We start from the raw sequence: 21,484 nt of genomic DNA, 5'->3' as shown, positions 1-21,484 counted from the left end.
ACCCTTATGGCAGAAAGTGAAGAGGAACTCAAAAGCCTCTTGATGAAAGTGAAAGAGGAGAGTGAAAAAGGCTTAAAGCTCAACATTCAGAAAACGAAGATCATGGCATCCGGTCCCGTCACTTCATGGGAAATAGATAGGGAAACAGTGGAAACAGTGGCTGACTTTATATTTTGGGGCTCCAAAATCACTGCAGATGGTGACTGCAGCCATGAAATTAAAAGATGCTTGCTCCTTGGAAGAAAAGTTATGACCAACCTAGATAGCATATTGAAAGGCAGAGACATTACTTTGCCAACAAAGGTCCATCTAGTCAAGGCTGTGGTTTTTCCAGTGGTCATGTATGGATGTGAGAGTTGGACTGTGAAGAAAGCTGAGCGCTGAAGAATTGATGCTTTTGAACTGTGGTGTTGGAGAAGACTCTTGAGAGTCCCTTGGACTGCAAGGAGATCCAACCAGTCCATTCTAAAGGAGATCAGCCCTGGGATTTCTTTGGAGGGAATGATGCTAAAGCTGAAACTCCAGTACTTTGGCCACCTCATGCGAAGAGTTGACTCACTGGAAAAGACTCTGATGCTGGGAGGGATTGGGGGCAGGAGGAGAAGGGGACGACAGAGGATGAGATGGCTGGATGGCATCACTGACTCGATGGACATGCGTCTGAGTGAACTCCGGGAGTTGGTGAGGGACAGGGAGGCCTGGCGTGCTGCGATTCATGGGGTCGCAAAGAGTCGGACACGACTGAGCACCTGAACTGCACTGACTGACGTGTGCACATGTGTGTTCGATTATTTGGATTGTTGCTGGGTCGCATAGTCACTCTTCCTTTCAAGAAACTGCCAGTTTAGTTTCTGGAGCAGCTGCACCATTGTACATTCGCACCAGAAATACATGAGGATTCCATTTCTCCACATTCTTGCCAGCCCTTATTTCCCTTTTTCTGTTTTATAACGACGGCCTCTTAGTGGACTTGAAGTGGTGCTACATGTTGTTTTGATTTGCATTTCCCCAGTGATTCATGATGTAGGGCGTTTTTTTCATGTGCTTACTGACCATTTGTGTATCTTCCTTGGAGAAGTGTCTATGCAGATTCCTCTGTGTATTTTTAAATCGGGTTATTCATTTTGCTCATTGCCATGCTCTCCAACCTCATCCTCTCTTGGTGGACATGACAGGAAGTGTGAGATGACCAGGACCCTGGTCCTTGCTGGCTCACACGGAGAGCTCTGTATCCTTATACACCTGCAGGGAGGTGACCACCTTGATTGGACGCCCTGATACGTTGCAACATCAAATGGTTCCCCAGCTTCTACTCCCAGCCCCCTGTGGTCAGTTCCCTACTCAGCAGTAAAAGGAGCCTTGTAAAAACCTGAGCAAATCCTATCCCTCCTCTGCTCCCACCTCAGAGAAAAAGCTAAAGACCCAAGCGTTGCCTCCAAGACCGCATTTGGTCTGGCCTCTGTTACCACCCTGGCTCAGCTTCCGCTATTTCTTGCTGCTGCCAATCCAGCCACACTGGCCCCCTCACCGTTCTTCGAACACACCAGGCGTGGTCCAACCTCAGGGCCTTTGCACTTGCTCTGTCTGCCTGGGAGTCTCCTTTTAGCCCTCCGTGTGGCTCCCTCCCTCTCTGCCTTCAAGTCTTTGATTAACTGTCTCCTCAGGGAGGCCTTGTTCTTGTTCAGCCACTAGATCACGTCCACTCTTTGTGACCCCATGGACTGCGGCACGCCAGGCTTCCCAAGGTCTCTGCCTCGCACTCTTTATCTTCTTCTGGGCTTTTTCCAATGGTGACAAGTGCCGTGACTTCTGCAGGCGACCTGGCGAGCCTCCCCTGGACCTGGGCAGTATCCCCTGGCTGGGTCACGCCTTGGAGTTTGGAAAAGATGCTGCCGGCTTCCTCACTAGGATGAAGGAGAAGCATGGGGACATCTTTACTGTAAGTGCCTCTTGGGAAGGAAGGGGATGAGCAACTGGACCAGGCATACCTGCTGTTTACTGATTTCTTCAATATCCATCCATAGGCTAACTGTCCAGTGGGCCAGCCAACCTTCTGTATGCCTATCCAACTGTACTCCAACACTCACCTAACACACATCTCTTCATTACCCCTCCAGCATCTTCCCAACACCCCACTGTGCATTTAAGATCTATCAAATGCATGTACATTCATCTAACTGACCTCTATCCATTCATTCAACTTCTATCACATATCCACCCATCCAGCATCTTATCCTTTGTGTCTCTGCCCAGTATCTAAGCAGCCTTCTTCCATCTTAGTATCTATCTAGTATTCATTTGTATATTCCATTTCCATCAAACCTCTATCCACCTTTCTAAATATCTATCCATTATCTGTCTGTTCATTTATTTGTCATCCAATCCTCCATCTGTCTACTCAGATTTATCTGGTGTTCTTCCACTCATGGACCCAGCATCCCTCCACCCTTCATCCACAGATTCAGTTTCGAGCAGCTTCCATTCTCCTACTTACCTGCCCATGTGGCCATTCATCCGCCACCGCCACCCAGCATTCGGTTATCCATCCTCTCAACATCCAGTGTCTGTCCACTTTGTACACATATATTTATGTCTGTCTCCATCCACCACTTCAGTATCCTGACAGTCAGCTGATCCATCCACTTCCATGTATCCTTCTAACTTTCATCTATCCAACATTTTCCTTTCAGTCTGTTGACCCAATGTCCACTTAGCACCCTGCCATCCATGTACCCAACATTCATTTATACATTTCGTTTGCAACCAACTTGTAGCCACCCATCCATCCATCTTTCCATCCAGTGTATATTCAGTGATCTGTCCTTCCACTTATCCACCCATCTAACTATCCATCCAGAAGCATTTTTTTCTTGGGTATTGGGCCTGCCTTTTATAAGAGTTTGATTAACATGACGCATGGACCACATTTTGAAAACAGGGCCAAGACAATGGGTCGTTACAGTTGTGACACCCTCCACCGACATCTGAGGGGAAATACCCTTACCTTTGTTGACTACAGGATCACAGTTCTCCAGTTTCCTTCCCATCTTGAGTAGTGTGTTATATACAGAGTTCAGCCTCCCGAAGAAGTAGATAGTCCTTTCACATCCACTAGCATTTACCCAACAATATCCTTCCTTCCTTCCATCCATCCACACACACACACACACATACCTGTAATGGACCCACTACCATTTATCCACCAACATTCTTTAATCCCTCCATCCATCCATGTATTCATCTACCCAGTTCATCCATCCGTCCATCACTCCTTCTGTCCTTCCATTCATTAGCCCATTCATCCATCCATACATTCACCCACATGAACCTATAATGTATCCACCAGCATTTATCTACCAACATCCATCCATCCATCCTTCCATCCATCCATCCAGTCCATCCACCTGTGATGCACACAGGTCCATCTGCTGCCTTCTGTGGACAGACTGTCTCCTGGCTGCTGGAAATACAACAACCAAGACAACCAAGGCAGATGCTTACACGTGAGGTAGTTAAGAGCATAAACTTTAGTGCAAAAAAGTGCTGAATCCCAGTCCCAGCTCTGCCACTTCTCAGCTGTGTCATCTTGGGCACAATTTGTGCCCTCTCTAAGCCTCACATGTCAGCTTTAAGTGGGTAAATGATAGTCCCTGCCTCCCAGCGTGGTCATGAGGGGTAGATGAAGGGACCTTGTCTGTAACATACTTGGTGGGGCCAGTGCCTGGCACAGGGAAACCCTCGGCCCCTGAGAACCGATGTTGCGCACGGCTGTGCTCCTCGCTCCATCCCCGCCCGCTCCCCAGGTGCTGGTGGGCGGCAGGCACGTCACGGTCCTCCTGGATCCCCACTCCTACGACGCGGTGGTGTGGGAGCCCCGCAGCAGGCTGGACTTCCACGCCTACGCCGTCTTCCTCATGGAGAGGATTTTCGACGTGCAGCTTCCGCATTATAACCCCGGTGATGAAAAGTCCAAGATGAAACCGTGAGTGGCTGCAGATGGCACCCGATGGGTGGGCCCGGGTGGTCAGTCAGCTTCTACCTGTGTGGTTCAAGTCCTGCATGGGCTGAACCGGTCTCCACAACAGGTGTCCAGTAAAGACTTTTCATTTTGGACTTCCCTGGTGGTCCAGTGGTTAAGACTCCTTGCCGGAATGCAGGGGACATGGGTTCAATCCCTGGTTGGGGAAGATCCCACATGCCTTGTGGTGTGACCAAAAAAAAAAAAAAAAAAGATGTTTTGTTTTGAGAAAACAAAAACAAAGCAAAAAACAAAACGCAGGGAATTGAAGAAGAATTCTTTCCTTTTCAAGAGGCAGGGCTGATTTTTAGTAGAAGACTGGGGTTGGTGTCAGCCAGACCTGGATTCAAATCCCAGCTTTCCCACTGCTTATCTTTGTGACTTTGGGCAAGTCACCCACCCTCTCTGAGCCTCTGTTTCTGCATCCGTCAAATGGAAGTAGTAGGGTAATTAATGTTTTTGAGTCCATACTCTGTGCTGGGCATCATATGATCTCATGAGTCTTCCTAGCAATTCTGAAGGGTAACTTATGGCCCCATTTTATAGATGAGGACACCAGGGCTCAGAGAAGAGAAGCGACTTGCCTGAGGTCACACAGCAGGTCCCGAAACATAAAGGATGTTCACAACGACAAAAGGACCTGTGAGCACATCTACTGTCTTCAGTCACATGCTAGTCATTGTCTTAGATTCACAAGCACAGAATGACACCAACTTCCCTTTGAAAATGAAAGTGAAGTCGCTCAGTCGTGTCCGACTCTTTGTGACCCCGTGGACTGTAGCCTACCAGGTTCCTCCGTCCATGGGATTTTCCAGGCAAGAGTACTGGAGTGGGTTGACATTTCCTTCTCCAGGGGATCTTCCCAACCCAGAGATCGAACCCAGGTCTCCCACATTATAGGCAGACACTTTGCCCTCTGAGCCACCAGGGAAGTCTGGTGGCTTCCCTTTGATAGGCACGTGTTCATATCTGTGCAACAGCCTTAGAGGTAGGTATTTTTTTATCCATATTTTACAGATGAGAAAACTGAGGGTCAGAGAAGTGACAGGACATACCCAAGGTCAGCTACTAGCAAGTGGCAGAGCTGGGATTTGAACCCAGGTCTGCTGTGTCCACAGCCCATTCTCCTCCCCACAAGATACTGAGGAGAAAAGACTGCATCTGCGCCTAAAGAGTGCATGCGGCCTGGCGGTCATCTTTAGACAGAGTCACCTCCTGGAGTCAGGAAAAGCATCTAGGGGTCTGGGTTTTGCAGGACTGCTAAAGCTGAGGAGAGGCCAGCATTGTAAGGTGAATATTGATGAGAGGCAGTACTCTGTCTGACCTTGGCTTTGTGGAGCAGATTTTAGGAGTATTCCTGAGCCTGAGTGTCCTGGATCCCGCTATTCCAATGGTCCCATTAGCAACAAGAGTCCACAGTTAGTTCACGGCATGCTATCCCCTGACCCAGGGAAGATCCCAGTTTCCTCCAGCGTCTGTTCCCAGGAGCTTCTGGGCTTTTCTTGCAAGCTGGCATGAGGTCCTCTGGGCATGGCTGCTGCCTCTGTTGATGACCACAGTCCCCACTGAGGACTCCCGCTTGGAGTCGAGGTATCAGTGTTGATCACTGAGCCAGCAGCTCCCAGGTACCGAGCACTGTGTTAAGCCCTTTAACATATTGTCTCACGTGGGTCATGTCTATTGTTTTTCCAGTAATGAAACATCCAAAAGCTTTTATTATCTGGAAGTTCACAAAACCTCCCTGGAAGTCTTCCCATCTTGAATTCTCAAAAAAACCAGGGGCTTGCGCTATCTAAAGGGATCTATCGTATTTCCAAACAGCAGGGGGCGACAGAGAGCTGGAGCGCCTGATTGCGACACTAGTACTGTTCTTGTTGTTGCCACCAGGTGGCGCTGTTGAACGTTGGCTCTGCACCACCCCGTGGACTCTTCACTAGACGCAGTGGTACCCTTTGAGGTTTAGGTTCTTGCAAACTGTAGAGGGGCCTTAAACTTAGACAGAAGACCTCATCTTTCCCAGCTTCTAATCATATGCTCAGTCATGGCTCAATGTTGAATGTTGTGGAGGCTCAGGACAGAGAGGCTTCTAGCTTCAGCCACACGTTCTCCCAGAACTGGTCCTCTCCGCAGAATCCTAGGTACATAAATAATAAGACCAGATCACCAGCCATATTCCCTTACTCTGCATGTAGCCTTCACTCAGAGTCATGACTTATCAGCAGTCCTTGGTTGGGGACACTTTATCCAAACAGATCTCCCTAACTTTGAACCTCAAGGAGAAATGGTTGGTTTCTTAGTTATATCTCTTCTGTAAGTCTATGGGTTCCTTATCTAAGCAAGGACGACTATCATGGTTAAGCATTCAGACTCTGGAGTTGGGCAGATCAGGGTTTCAGTCTCAGCTCTATCACTTACTGTCTGGGTGACCTTGGGCAAGTTACTGTCTTCTCTGTCCCTCAGTCTCTCCATCTGTAAAATGGGTATCATAATAGGAACTGCTATCCCTGGTGTGGTCAAAAGATGAAGTGAGATCATTGTGTTTGGCACAATAAATAATAACTGTTGCCATTGTTGGCAGTGATAGAAATAATAATATCATTCTGTTTCCAAAGAGGAGCGGGAGCCCCGGGACTCTGAGGTCTGGGGAAGGAGGTGCTTGTGTGCATATATGTATATTTTTGGAAGCTGCACTCTCACTCCTTTGCTCCTTGCCCCAGGACTCTCCTCCACAAAGAGCTGCAGGCGCTCACGGATGCCATGTATACCAACCTCCGCACTGTCCTGCTGGGTGACACCGTGGAAGCGGGCAGTGGCTGGCACGAAATGGGGCTCCTCGAGTTCTCCTACGGCTTCCTGCTCAGGTGAGCCCCGCACTCTGGACCGCCGTGAAGAGTGGCCAAGGGCACCAAGAGGACTTTATGGGTGCAGAAGCAGTTTGGGATGCTCCAAAGCCAAGGCTGCAAGATGCCCTTCTGTACCTGGGACTCTGAGTGGTCGCCTGGTCCTCAGCCTATGGGCCGTAAAGGAGACACAGGCCAGGAAAGGGGCCTTGCTGGTCACCCAGATGCTTGGCAAAGATGGCCAATGTGACTGGAGCCTAATGAGCTGAGGAGATGGGGCAGGGCAACGAGGATGAAGTTGGCAGAAACCAGGTCTCACAGAACCTCAAAGCTATGGAATTTATTCTAAGTAAGATGAGTGACGTTGGGGTGTAAGCAGGGGATGTGACACTATTGGATGTAGAACTGGTTTTTTGAATATTTGTCTATTTCTCTGGCTGTGTTGGTCTTGGCTGTGCAGGTGGGATCGTCATTGTGATGTGCCGGCTCAGTAGCCCCATGGCACGTCAGATCTCAGTTCCCCAACCAGGGAGCAAACCCGTGTCCCCTGCACTGGAAGGCGGGCTCTTAACCACTGGACCACCGGTGAAGTCCTGGACTTAGAGCTTTAAAAGCTCTCTTTGTCTGCTGGATGGAGACTGGATCATAGCTCGGGTGGGTCACAACACGAGAGAGGCCGGGGGACCTGTTAGAAGGCTGCTGTAGCTGCCCATGTAGACAGGATAGTGCTCTGGACCAGGCCATGGGGAGAACTGGGACAGCTTTGGGCTTCCCTGGTAGCTCAGTTGGTAAAGGACCTGCCTGCAATGCAGGAGACCCTGGTTCAATTCCTGGTTTGAGAAGATCCGCTGGAGAAGGGATAGGCTACCCACTCCAGTATTCTTAGGCTTCCCCTGTGGCTCAGCTGGTAAAGAATCCACCTGCAATGTGGGAGACCCTGGTTCAATCCCTGGGTTGGGAAGATCCCCTGGAGAAGAGAAAGGCTACCCACTCCGGAATCCTGGACTGGAGAATTCCAAGGACTGTATAGGGTCACAAAGAGTCGGACACGACTGAGCGACTTTCACTTTCACTTCACTCGGGGGGATGAGGTTGATGGGACCTGCTGAAGGACTTGATGGCCCAGTGGATAGAGGAACATGGCCACAGGTAGTGAGGAAAAGAGATTCAGTAAGGACAGTACATTGATTTTTGGTGGCACCATTAATGACCAGCACCTCATAAAAGCAAGACATTTCAACCACTCGAAAAAATAACAGCAACACAGTTTCAGAATAAAGGACAGGCATTTGCTGACACATATGAGTACCCTGGGACGTTTATGACACATGTGTACATGTAGGATCAGTGGGTGCTAATAATTTAATCTGCATAATAGCTCTATGAAGCAGATGCCTCAGAAACCCCATTTGATGGATGAGAAAACTAAGGCCTGGAAAGCCTAGGTCATTTGCCCAGAGTCTCACAGTTGGGACCCTGGGGGGGCTGGCTGCAAAGCCTACACCCTCAAGCATGACCCTTGCTGGGTTCATTTTTTCTCATTTCACCCTGGACTGGCGCAGATACCTTCAAGGGCTATGACTGGTCTGGGTGATGCTGGTGTGGTCCACCCTATCATCGTATGGTGGGGAGACTGAGGTCCAGAGAGGCCCCCCAAAGCAAGATCACAGTGGGGAGCCCCCAGATCTCCTAGTTCCTGCCATCCTGTATGCTTGTGAGGGCAGAGAAGTCAGAGGAGAAGCTGAGGCTCTGGGGGAGGTAGGGGACACATGGTGGCAGCTGGGTCTATTTCAGTTCAGTTCAGTTCAGTTCAGTCGCTCAGTCGTGTCCGACTCTTTGTGACCCCATGAATCGCAGCACGCCAGGCCTCCCTGTCCATCACCAACTGCTGGAGTCTACCCAAACCCATGTCCATTGAGTCAGTGATGCCATCCAACCATCTCATCCTCTGTCGTCCCCTTCTCCTCCTGCCCTCAATCTTTCCCAGCATCAGGGTCTTTTCCAATGAGTCAGCTCTTCGCATCAGGTGGCCAAAGTATTGGAGTTTCAGCTTCAACATCAGTCCTTCCAATGAACACCCAGGACTGATCTCCTTTACGATGGACTGGTTGGATCTCCTTGCAGTCCAAGGGACTCTCAAGAGTCTTTTGTTTAGGTCCATGGTAAGAGCAGGCTCAGCGCTGGGGGCAGGTGTAAGTGGATTCCTGTGTCTTCAAGGCCTGAGCCCTGGCTGCAGCTCCTGATTCCCGGCTTGGCAGCAGCTTCCGGCCTTTTTGTCGCCATCTGCAGCCCCTGAAATACAGAGGCAGTGGGTGAGCTGGACGACAGGTGTGCTGATGGGGAGGCGCGTCCTCACGGAGCCCAGCTCTTGGGATCCCGCCCGTCCTGTGTGTGCCCCAGCCCCCCTCAGTCCCATCCAGAGTTCTGACTTTGATTCCTCTGGGGTCACCTCACCAGCCTCCTTGCTGAACAGGCCAGGCACGCTCCCGCCTCAAGGCCTTTGCAGTTTCCGTTCCCTTGCCCAAGAATGCTGTTCTCTACACATCTGCACGGCTCCCACCTCCCTTCATTCAAGTCTTGTCTCAAGGGTCACCTCCTCAGGGAGGCCTTTCCCGACCCCTCATTTACTGTGATGTCCCTGGGGTTTCCCAGGTGGCTCAGTGATAAAGAGTCCACCTGCCAACGCAGGAGACGTGGATTTGATCCCTGGGTCGGGAAGATTCCCTGGAGGAGGAATTGGTAACCCTCTCCAGAATTCCTGCCTGAAAAATCCCATGGCCTGAGGAGCCTGGGGGGCTACAGTCCAGGGGCTGGCAAATAGTCGGACATGAGCGAGGGAGTGAGCACACAGACCTCTTATTCCCAGCCTTATTCCAGCTTTTTCTGCCTTGCCCCTAGCGCCACCTATGGGTCAAACATGCATTTACAAGTCATGTAATCACTTCCTGCCTGTCTTCAGCTGTTAGGTTTTATTTCAAAGTGAAGGAGCCTTAGAAAGGGTGTCACGTGCACAGTGTGAAATCTCGTGGTTCTTCCTGGTTTTCTTTTTTTTCTGGTTTTTTTTTTTTTCATTGCCTAGTTTTGGTAGAAATTTTATCTAAGGAACTAGTTTTCTGCTTTAAGGCAAAAAAAAAACCAAAAAAAAACACCAGTACAAGTAGGGTGACAAATGGTGACAGGTGTTTAACTGGGTGTCATGGAGGCCTCAGGGCCGGGGGAGGGCCGTGTGACTCTGCCCGCTCGTTCCCGTCTGAGAGGGGTGGCAGTGACTCCCCTCCTGCCCGGGGCTGCCAGGCAGGACTGCAGGCTGCCAGTAGCCGGACTCTCCCCTCTCTCAAGACGAGACAGAGGGGCAAATCCGGGTTTTGTGTTCGGTTCAGTTCAGTCGCTCAGTCGTGTCCGACTCTTTGCGACCCCATGGACTGCAGCACGCCAGGCCTCCCTGTCCATCACCGACTCCCGGGGTTGACTCAAACTCATGTCCATTGAATCGGTGATGCCATCCAAGATTTTGTGTGAATTTCCCCCCATGTTTAAACATGCATTCAGTTTGTTTTTAGGAAAACACGATTAACCAAACCAAACACGTTTCTGGACTGAATCCAGGCTGTGGGCTGCACCTTTACAGCTTCTGCCGTAAGGGGGTACTGAGGGCGTTTGTCTGGAGATGAGGACCCAGGGCTTACACGTTTGGAGGAGGAGGAGGGAATTCCTTCCGGGCTGATGCAGCAGCATCAGTGGGGGCCGGAGGTACACTCTGGAGGGAGCTCGTTCCAGCCGTTCTGAAGGAAGGGTTGCTTCCTCCCAGTCCAGTGGGATGGGCGGGTCTTGAACTTGCCATCTCTAGGGGGCGTGGAGGCCAAGACGGGAGGAGGGGAGGGGAGTGGGATGCAGGGAAAAGGTAGGAGAACAGCTTGGATAACTGAGCTCAGAATCATGGTGGCCCTGTATTGTCTTCTAAGATTAGTGTTTTTGGGATTGTGTTCTAGCTATCCATCCATCCACCCATCCTCCCATCCACCCATCCACCCATCCTCCCATCCACCCATCCATCCTCCCATCCACCGAGTCTCCCTCCCTCTTTCCCATCCATCCACCCACCCTTCCATCCATCCTCCACCCACTCTCCCTCCCTTCTTCCCATCCATCTACCCACCCATCCATCCATCCACCCATCCACCCACCCACCCACCCATCCACCCGTCCTCCCCCCCTTCGTCCCATCCATCCACTCATCCACCCACCCACCCACCCACCCATCCACCCGTCCTCCCCCACTTCGTCCCATCCATCCACCCATCCATTGATAGAACGTTCATTGAAGACTTATTGCACACTTGCACTGTGTAAATGAGGGGTTAAGTGGGGACTAGACAGGCGTCTCTCAGCCCTCCGCCCCATCCCTGCTTCCATTCTCTCCTTGGGAGAATCCCTGTCCTGGGCGATCCAGAGACTTAGGAGGAGCTTCGGGAGGCTGGTCAGGGCCTCTCGGTGTCTCTCTCAGAAGTCCTGTTCCCTCTCACCACGTGGAAAAGGTGAAAATCTGTGGTTTCCCTCCCAGGACTGAGGCCGGTGGGGCTGGGCTCCTGGAGCTTTGAAAGGGAAAACCTGGGTGGTGGAGACATTTTCTCTGGGAGCACTCCTGAGGGCAGTATGAATGTGTGTGTGTTGTGTGTATGGTGTGTGTGTGCACACACCACACACACGAGGGCTTACACTTGCTCTTGTGTCTCATCCTCTCTCCGTACTCCCCCACCAGGCCCTGGCCCTCTCCTGTTCAGACGCCCCTCGGTTGCCCTTGAGGTCAGGGCCAGCCTTCCCGCGTTGACGGCCAGCCCTGTGTGACGGGCCCTGGCGACTCCCAGGCCACTCCAGCCCAGCACCTGGCAGTCCTTGGACCCAGCCGTGGCCGCCCCCTTGGCCCCAGGCCTCTGCCCGGGCTGTGCCCTCTGCCAGAGCCCCTCTGCCCAGGCTGTGCCCTCTGCCAGAGCCCCTCTGCCCGGGCTGTGCCCTCTGCCAGAGCCCCTCTGCCCGGGCTGTGCCCTCTGCCAGAGCCCCTCTGCCCGGGCTGTGCCCTCTGCCAGAGCCCCTCTGCCCGGGCTGTGCCCTCTGCCAGAGCCCCTGTCCGCTGCTTATGCTGCAGGCTCCAGCTCAGATCCTGCCTCCTCCGAGGAGCCTGCCCTGACTTCCTCTCCAGGGTCAGGAACCTCTTTTCCTGACCCAGGGCCCCCATCTCGCCCTTCCACCTGCTCTGCTTACCCGCTTCCAACAGCACATCTGCGCTCCTTCCTGCGGCAGAGGTTGGCTCTTCCCTGTGCCCTGGACCCCTCCCTCTGCCCATCCTGCAGCTTGACGGAAGGAGCGCTCCTCCCCTCCCTCTCCCACTTGCCCTTCCCTCTGAGCCCCGGCTGGCCCACGACACCTCCCCTCCTCTGTCTGTCTTGAGTGTTTTGTGTGTTTGCTTCTCTGCTGACTCTCTGGCCCAGAACCGTCCCTGACACAGGGTAGGAAAATCTGGTGCTCCCCAGGGGTACAAATGAAGAAGAGCTCGTAGGCCGCCCTGAGAGCTCAGCTGGGACCATTCAGAGACGGCCTGCTGACCCTCTGCTTGCCGCCCCCAGAGCCGGCTACCTGACCCAGTACGGCGTTGAGGCACCGCCACACACCCAGGAGAGCCAGGCCCAGGACCGTGTCCACTCAGCCGACGTCTTCCACACCTTCCGCCAGCTTGACCTGCTGCTCCCCAAGCTGGCACGTGGCTCCCTGTCAGCGGGTAAGCACCGTGGGGTCTTCGGTGAGCTGTGGGGCTGGCAGAGGGGCCCAGAGAGGAAGTCCACCCTCAAGCCAAAGGATCATAGATGACACGAGAAGGAAAACATTCTAATGCCTTTGAGGTAGTGAGGTCCCTGTCCTGGGGGGTGTGTAAGAGCACGCTGGTGGGGAGGCAGGGCCTGGACCAGAGCTGGGGCTCCTGTTGGAAATTCTGATGCAGCACATCTGGCATGGGGCTTGGGGACCTTTTGTGTCTGTGTCCTTCCTTTCCAGGTTTAAGATTTAATTTGCTTTAAAAATTCTTTTCTTTTTTTCTTTAGAAATTCTTACAAGTCCTTTATGCTGGTTATAAGAAATTCAAGCCCAACAGAATAACTAAGAGGGACTAATGAGAGTTCTCCACCTTCTCCTCATCCAGGTCCGCCACTTGCCTTCCCCTCCGCAGAGGGGACCTTTATTACGAGCGTGGAGACTTTTCTCTAAACACACACACAGAATTCTTTTTTTTTTTTTTAATTGAGGTATACTGTATATACAAGAAAGCACACAGTCCTAAATGCACAGCTGAGAGATAAATCTGAACTTTCCATGCCCTTTCCCGGTCAATATCCACCCCCTAGAGTTAGCCACTCTATGGATTTCTTCCACCTCGGCTAGTTTTACCTGTTCTTGAACTTCCTAGAAAAAGAATCATAGAATATGTGCACTTGGATGTCTGACTTTTTTCACTCAACTTTACATCTGTAAGATTCATGGAGATTGTTGTATGTGTCTATGGTTTCTTGTTCGTTGCTCTGCAGTATTTCATTGGAGTGATGATCACACTTTGTTGAACGTTCCCGGTTGCGGGGCGCCTGGGCGGCTTCCAGGTGTGGCTGTGTCTCAGGCGGCTGTGCACGCTCTTGTGCGTGCCTTCCTGAGCGCAGATGCCTTCATGTTTAGCCCTGTTTAGCCCTGTGCTTTTGTAACATCAGTGTAGCGCTCTGGAGCAATTGTTCTGCTACAGAGTTTTCACTGAGCTCCACATCTAGAACTTCCCACATGGGTTTACAAAAACCCACCGCCTTCGTTTTCATGGCTACAGAGGGGGATCAATATTGGTAGAAAGCTTCCTGCTGGATTCAGGGCACCAGGCCCATAGGAACCCCTGGGGTTCAGTCTCCCCCAGCCACTGTGTCTCAGGCTTCCCCAGGGAGAAGAGTCCTCTCGGGCCTTTGTTAATAAATCTCCAAGCACCATCCCAGTCCTTTCGATTTGAATGAGCTTCCCTGGTGGCTCAGAGGGTAAAGAATTTGCCAGCAATGTAGGAGTTGTTTAGTCACTCAGCCGTGTCTGACTCTTTGTGATCCCATGGACTGCAGCGTGCCAGGCTTCCCTTTGCTTCACCATCTCCCGGAACTTGCTCAAACTCATGTCAATCAAGTTGGTGATGCCACCCAACCATCTCATCCTCTGTCATCCCCTTCTCCTCCTGCCTTCAATCTTGCCCAGCATCAGGATCTTTTCTAATATGTCAGCATCAGGTGGCCAAAGTATTGGAGCTTCAGTTTCAGCATCAGTCCTTCCAGTGAATATTCAGGACTGATTTCCTGTAGGATTGGCTGGTTGGATCTCCTTGCAGTCCAAGGGACTCTCAAGAGTCTTCTCCAACACCACAGTTCAAAAGCATCAGTTCTTCAGTGCTCAGCCTTCCTTATGGTCCAGCTCTCACATCCATACAGGACCACTGGAAAAACCATAGCTTTGACTAGATGGACCTTTGTAGGCAAAGCAATGCAGGAGACCCAGGTTCGATCCCTGGGTCGGGAAGATCCCTAGGAGAAGGGCATGGCAACCCACTCCAATATTCTTGCCTGGAGAATTCCATGGGCAGAGGAGCCTGACGGGCTACAGTCCATGGGGCCGCAAAGAGTCAGACAGGACTGGACAACTAACACTTTCACTCTCTTCAGGAAGACTGGGACATGCATTTTTGACAAGTTTCTGACAACTCAGCCATGGGAAGGTGGAGAAACACTGTGTCCTGGTCTCAGAAACTTGCAGCAAGACCTGGATTTGAATCAATACTTTGCTTCTTCCTTGCTGGTGATTTAGGGCAAGTTACTTAACTTCTTTTTGCTGAGTCTTCTCTCTGGAGGGGCAGTTGAGGGCAGTTGTAAGACAGACTCTGGGCTCAGGTGGCTTGAGGTGTTTACTGGCTCTTATGTCTTTTCTCCGTGCCTCAGTGATCCCATCTGTAAAATGGAGAGAACAGTAGGATCTTCCTAGAAGGTGGCTGTTAGGATTGGCTGAGGTAATAAGAAAAAAACAGTCTTTGTTGAGCAGTTTCTTTGCACCAGATACCAGCTTAAATATTGTGCCATTCAATGCTTACAACAGCACATGACCCGCTGAGCCCCTGAGCTGCAGCTGCTGAAGCCCGCTCACTAGAGCCTGTGCCCCGCAGCAAGAGAAGCCCCTGCAGTGAGAAGCCCGAGCACCACAACAAAAACAGCACTCGTCGCAGCTAGAGAGCACCCGTGCGAAGCAACGAAGCCTCAGTGAAGGCAAAAATAACAATATAACAAAAATAAAATCAGTAAAAATTTTCAATTATATGTATATAAAAAAGAAAGAAACCTAGGAACTTCCCTGGTGGGTCTAGTGGCTGAGACTCTGTGCTCCCAATGCAAGGAGACTGGGTTTGATCCCTGGTCAGGGAACTAGGTCCCACGTGCCTCAGCTAAGAGTTCACGTGCTGCAAGTAAATGGCCCTCCTGCCACAACAAAAATCGAACATCCCGTATGCCGCAGTGAAGACCTGACACGGCCACATAATAAATATGTTTTTAAAAAGAAACACATTCTTATGATAGAGGTAGACAGGAAAAAGTAATAATACTCTTCCAAACCCATCTTCCTATGGAAACCAGTGTTAACATGCTGATACATCCCTACAGTGTTTTGTAGGGATACTCTATTTTAAAAATGGAGACAAATATATATATCTAAAGTGTCACTGTGTGTATTTACAAAAATGGATTATATGTATTATCTACAACTTAATTTTCTAACCTAACAATATAGCTGCACAATCTCCCTTGTTAATTCAAACATCTTCTAGAGGCATTAGCCAATGCAATTAGATAAGGGAAATCAATTACCGATATAATAATGAGTAAAGAAGAAATAAAACTATCCCTATTTGCAAGTGATCTGATACTATACCCTGAAAAGCCCAGAAAATCTATAAAACTAACTCAAGCATACTATATATATATACACACAGTGCATAGCAAAGCAGAAGGATGTGAAAATCAGCATAAAAAATCCAGACATCCTTCTGGCTCTTTCAGGTCACTGTGTAGAGGCCACCCCACTCCAGTGGATATTAATAATTGTTTCCTTTGTGTGTGTGTGTCTGTCATAGCACTTCATTGTACTTGTTATCTCTTCTACAATCTGGTGATTTTATTTTTCTCTAACAGTTTCCTGCAAGTGGATTTGCCAGGTTAAAGGGCATACACATTAAAATTTTTATTAGCTGTTGCTGTATCTTTTACAAAGCCATGGAGCAATTCATACGCCTACCCAAAGGGAAGGCGTCTGCTCATTCCTCACCAGATTTATCAGTCTTTCCAGTGGTTTGCCAGTCTAATGGGCAGAAGTAAGTAATTGGTCATTTTAATTTGCATTTTCCCACAACCTTGTGAGCGTGCAGTTATGATGCTGCTAAGTTGCTTCAGTCGTGCCCGACTCTGTGCGACCCCATAGACGGCAGCCCACCAGGCCCCACCGTCCCTGGGATTCTCCAGGCAAGAACACTGGAGTGGGTTGCCATTTCCTCCTCCAATGCATGAAAGTGAAAAGTGAAAGTGAAGTCTCCCAGTCGTGTCCGACTCTTAGCAACCCCATGGACTGCAGCCTACCAGGCTCCTCCATCCATGGGATTTTCCAGGCAAGAGTACTGGAGTAGGGTGCCATTGTATCTTTAAATCCTTATTAATCTGATGGGCAAAAAAGAGCATCTGGCTTTATGGGCATTTCATCCTGTGATGAAAAAACATCTTTTAGTGTTACCAGCCATTTGCTTTTCCTCTTTGTGAGTTGCTTGTTCATGATTCTTAATGTCTTTTTTGAGACAGCTCTTTATCTTATCGAATCCTGACATCAGTGCTGAGAAGTTGGTATTGTTGTGCAGTCGCTAAGTTGTGTCTTTGCGACCCCACAGACTGTAGAATGCCAAGCTTCCCTGTCCTTCACCATCTCCTGGAGTTTACTCAAACTCACGTCCATTGAGTCGGTGATGCCATCCAACCATCTCACCCTCTGTCGTCCCCTTCTCCTCCCGCCCTCAATCTTTCCCAGCATCAGGGTCTTTTCCAATGAGTCGGCTCTTTGCATCAGGTGGCCAAGTATTGGCGCTTCAGCATCAGTCCTTCCGATGAAAGTTGGTGTTATTAAACTCTTTTTTCAGGTAAAGAAACTGAGGCTCAGAGAAGTGAAGTCTTTTTCATAGACACATGGCTGGTAGGTGGCAGAGCAGCAAGGTAGAAGCTTCATCTGTTTGGCTGCAAAACCTAGTGCACGGAGCACGGCCGGCACTGATTGCTTCTCGGGGGAAGAGTGGTTTCTCTGTTTCTGTTTCTTCTGTACAGATGCCCGGGAGGAGTCTGGGTAGATGCAGAGAGGGACCCTCCCTTTTACCCCCGGAGCAGCTCTGGGCTGGGTATGGGAAGGCTGCATTTCTCAGTATGGGCAGCAGGTGGCAATGTGGGAGACAGTTTCTCTACTTAGGCCTGGAGGCTGGGGTGCAGAAGGGCCCCCAGAGCTTGCTATGGGGCATGTGAAGCTCTGCAGCTACTTTGGAAAAGCAATTTGGTAGAACCTATCAGCATAAAATACACACACCTTTGATCCTGTACTTCTGCTTCTTGGAGTTACCCCACAGAGATGCTCCCATGTGTCTACAGATCCACAGATATTCATTGCCATGCTATCTGTGGAAAACTGTTTTCCCTGGAAAATTGAACTGATCCCTGGTGCCAAAAAGTTTGGGGACCACTGTCTTAGAGTTTCTTTGTTTTTCTTTTATTATTATTATTGTTGTTGTTGTTTACTATTCTCATGCATTATTCCTCTGGTTTTAGAAATATAAACATTTTAAAAGAAGATTGAGCTTTTGGGGACCCTTAGACAATTGAATTTGGTGCTTCTCATACAGGAGAGAGTTGGGGGGCAGTAGGGAGTTAAATGGAGCCCTGAGCTAAGCAAACTGCTTCTTTTTGGAATAATCATTTCACTGGATTATTGGCTGTTTTATTTGAATATTGTTTGGGGAGGGGAAAGCATTCTTATATTAAAGAATCACAGGGTCTAATGCAAAAATCAAATGCATTTTAAAGGTGAAACATAAGACTTTAAAAATATGTCTCCACTGGGGGCCTTGCTGAACTGTACTCTTGGGTCTCCAGGGGACAGAGGTGTTTCCAAACCTAGACTTCTTGCTTTACATGGGGAGACTGAGGGACTTCCCTGGTGGTCCGGTGGCTACTCTGAACTCCCAATGCAGGGGGCCCTGGTCAGGGAAGTAGATCCCACAGGACACAGCTAGGAGCTCACATGCCTCAACTAAGGATCTGGCGTGCCTCAGTGAAGAGTGAAGATCCCGAGTGCTGCAGCTGACCTGGTGCAGCCAAATAAAAAAAGAAATGTTTGAGAAAAAAAATGCGACTGAGGCTCAGAGATGGACAGGGCCTCAAGCCAAGCCCACACAGCATGGGAAGTCTGGGATTGAACCTGTTTCTCCTGCTTCCGACCAAGTTACCGATCATATGAGCCTGGCGGTTCTGATTCACAGCCTTGAGTCATTACATGGGGGCTGATAAATAATACCTTATAAGAATGGCGGGATATAGCCAGTGCAATTTGCCAAACCCCTTCCAGTACGGAGTATGTTCCGTGTGTGATCTTTTTCAGTCCTCTGAGCCAGATTGCCCCCGTTTTTCAGATGGGGAACTGAGTCTCAGAAATAGAGAATGATTTACCCAAGATTATCCTCCTAGGAAGGGGCAGAGCTGGGATCTCAACCTGGGTCATATGGCTGCAAGCTAGGTGATCTTTATTTCACCATTTATTATTTCTTAATTATGGAAATAATACATTCCTCTTGGACTAATAATTTACTAACATTCATTCAGCTTTGTTTAACAATATAGCTAATTTTTATTATGCCTGGGACAGGCATCACTCTTCAGGCTTTATATGTGAATGCATTCAATCCCTGTACAACCCTATGTGGTGAGTACTCTTACCCTGATTTATAGGTGAGGAGACCGAGATGTTCAGAGGCGAGGTGCCTTATTCAAGGTCAGGCACTCTGCTCCAGAGCTTGGGCTCTTAAGTGGGCTCCCCTGCCTCTTGTGAAAAAATAAAATATTGCAGAGAAGGCATATTCTGTTTTGACCTCACTCCCTCTACATCTATCTCCAAGGTAACCGTTGTTATCAATTGAGTGTTGTACTGCTGCGGTTCATGGGGTCACGAACAGTTGGACAGGACTGAGGGACTGAACAACAATGGCTAAAACAGTGCCATCCTGTAGAAACAGGGTGCCGGCCACATACGTAACTTTACATTTTCTAGTAGACACATTTAAAAAAGAATAGTAAGTGTTAGTTGCTCGTCGTGCCCAACTCTTTGCGACTCCATGGACTGCAGCCCACCAGGCTCCTTTGTCCATGAGACTTTCCAGGCAAGGATACTGGAGTCGGTTGCCATTTCCTTCTCCAGGGGATCTTCCCAACCTGGGATCAAACCCGGGTCTCCTGCACTGCAGGCAGATTCTTTACCGACTGAGCTACAAGGGAAGCTGTAAAAAAGATAAATAGGAATTCCACAGCATTCCAGTGGTTAAGACTCCAAGCTTCCACTGCAGGGGACACGGGTTCAATCCCTGGTTGGGAAACCAAGATTCTACATGCCACAGGGTGCAGTCGGGGGGAAAAAAATCCCATAAAAATAAAATAAATACACAAAATTAAATTTAAAAAAGAAAGAGGTAAAATCAACTTTAATAATATTTTTCTTTATCTCAATATATCTAAACTATTAGCATTTTAGCATGTAATTAATATAAAATTACTGTCATATTTTACATTTTGTGTCTGTCGCCAAGACTTGAAAACTGGTAGGTACTTTTGACTCACAGGACATCCCGATTCTGAGTGGCCACATTTTATGTGCTCAGTCAGCATATGTGACTTGCGGCTTTCTTTCTGGACAGAGTTAGTCTTGACCCTTCTCCAAGTACACGAGTGAAATACAGTACACCCCAGTTATACTCAGCTCCAAATACAGCAAGCCCTGGTTTTCCCAGCAGGGAGGGCTTTTTGTTTTTTGTTTGGTGTGGTTTGTCTTTTTAGTCAACCTAAACGTGGAAATAATTAGGGCTGGAAATGAAACAACATCTCCTTATTGATGTTGTCGAGCAACCGTGGTTAAGCTCACACGTTGTATAAACTAACCGTTGAGAGACGTCGCTCTCTTCTCACCTCGCCTTTCAGGAAGTGGCTTATTCAGACTCTATCTCGGGTACCTGTGTCATCTCCGTCAGCAGGCTGGCAGGTGGAGTCACCAAACTCGGTTTTCCAGGACCTCTTTCTTCACTCCCGTATCATCTGATTGAAATATAGAATGAACTTTTTGAATCTATCCATCCATGAATCTGTGCTCTTTCGCTGGAAATTCTTTACGGAGCTGGGCTTGGTGCCAGATTTTGGTTCACGTGACTAAACGTTGAAAATATAGAATGGTGACAGTGAGGCGTCTCCCGTCCGTCCTTCCAGCCTGTCCCCCCCACCCCGCCCACCCACAGTCGGCTGGTGTTACTGGTTTCTCCTGGATCCTTCCAGAGTTCCTTCATGCGAATACAAGTGGACATGATGTTGTTCTTTCTTTTCTCTTTTGCCCACAAATGCATGGTAAACACACTGGTGTGGACACTGCTTTTTCCTAATAGAGTAGCTATAATGAAATCTTGTGTAAGATTTTGTGTGTCCTGTACTATTCTAAGGGCTCTAAAAATGTTAAGCTGATTTTACCAAATTGCCAATATAGTTGTTGGTTGTTTTTTTTTTTTTTGCTTATTTTTTTTAAGACTTTTTCCTGGATCTTTTGTTTTATTTATTTATTTTATTATGATTCTTTTTTTTTTTTTTTACGAGCTGCTGTAGGTCTTCGTTGCTACAGGGTTATTCTGTAGTTGCGGCAAGGGGAGGTACTGTCTAGCTGTGGTACAAGGGCTTCTCATTGTGGCGGCTTTTCCTGCTTCAGAGTACAGGCTCTAGGTGCATGGGCTCGGTAGTTGCAGCTTGCACGGGCTTAGTTGCTCCGTGGCCTGTGGGATCTTCCTGGACCTGGGATAAAACCCGTGCCTCCTGCCTTGGCATCTTTACCACTAAGCCACCAGGGAAGCCCCGAAAATACACATAACACGTAGCAAATATACATAACAGGAAAATTTGTTTTTCAGACAAACAGTTGGCCACATTGCTTTAAATTGAGGAGTATTTCACCTGAAAAAGTGTCTAGAGGTGGAAGAAAAGCATATGGAACGTATTATGTGAAAACCTAATTAATGCGCTTAAATAAGCTTCGCCTCCGTTTTACATTCTGTAACATGAAGCCTGATTTAGAGCCACTGGGTAGCTGGGTCTTCCCGAAACACTGCTTTATGGCTCAGAAAAGTCAGTGAGAGAGTTGCTAGTACTTTGGAATTTTGTAGCAATCCGAGTGACTCCTTCTTTTCCAAAGGGTGATTTTGGGGAAAGAAAAGAACAAATTTCATATTTGCACGTGTCAATGCAGCATCGTC

The 21,484-nt window shown here is 49.1% G+C and overlaps 1 protein-coding gene across 2 annotated transcripts in view; it reads left to right on the top strand.

Annotated features, from left to right (window-relative positions):
• PTGIS (prostaglandin I2 synthase) overlaps positions 1–21,484 on the top strand; it is an 81,562-nt gene that overhangs the window by 41,908 nt on the left and 18,170 nt on the right. For both annotated transcript variants that reach the window (XM_059892395.1, NM_174444.1), the window contains 4 exon segments: positions 1,816–1,939; positions 3,804–3,982; positions 6,736–6,879; positions 12,480–12,631. In XM_059892395.1, coding sequence (XP_059748378.1) covers positions 1,816–1,939; positions 3,804–3,982; positions 6,736–6,879; positions 12,480–12,631 — 599 coding nt within the window.

Source organism: Bos taurus, chromosome 13, assembly GCF_002263795.3.
Source record: "Bos taurus isolate L1 Dominette 01449 registration number 42190680 breed Hereford chromosome 13, ARS-UCD2.0, whole genome shotgun sequence".
NCBI lineage: Eukaryota > Metazoa > Chordata > Mammalia > Artiodactyla > Bovidae > Bos > Bos taurus.
Note: the sequence above shows the minus strand (reverse complement) of the source record. Positions and strands in the feature narration are given on the sequence as shown.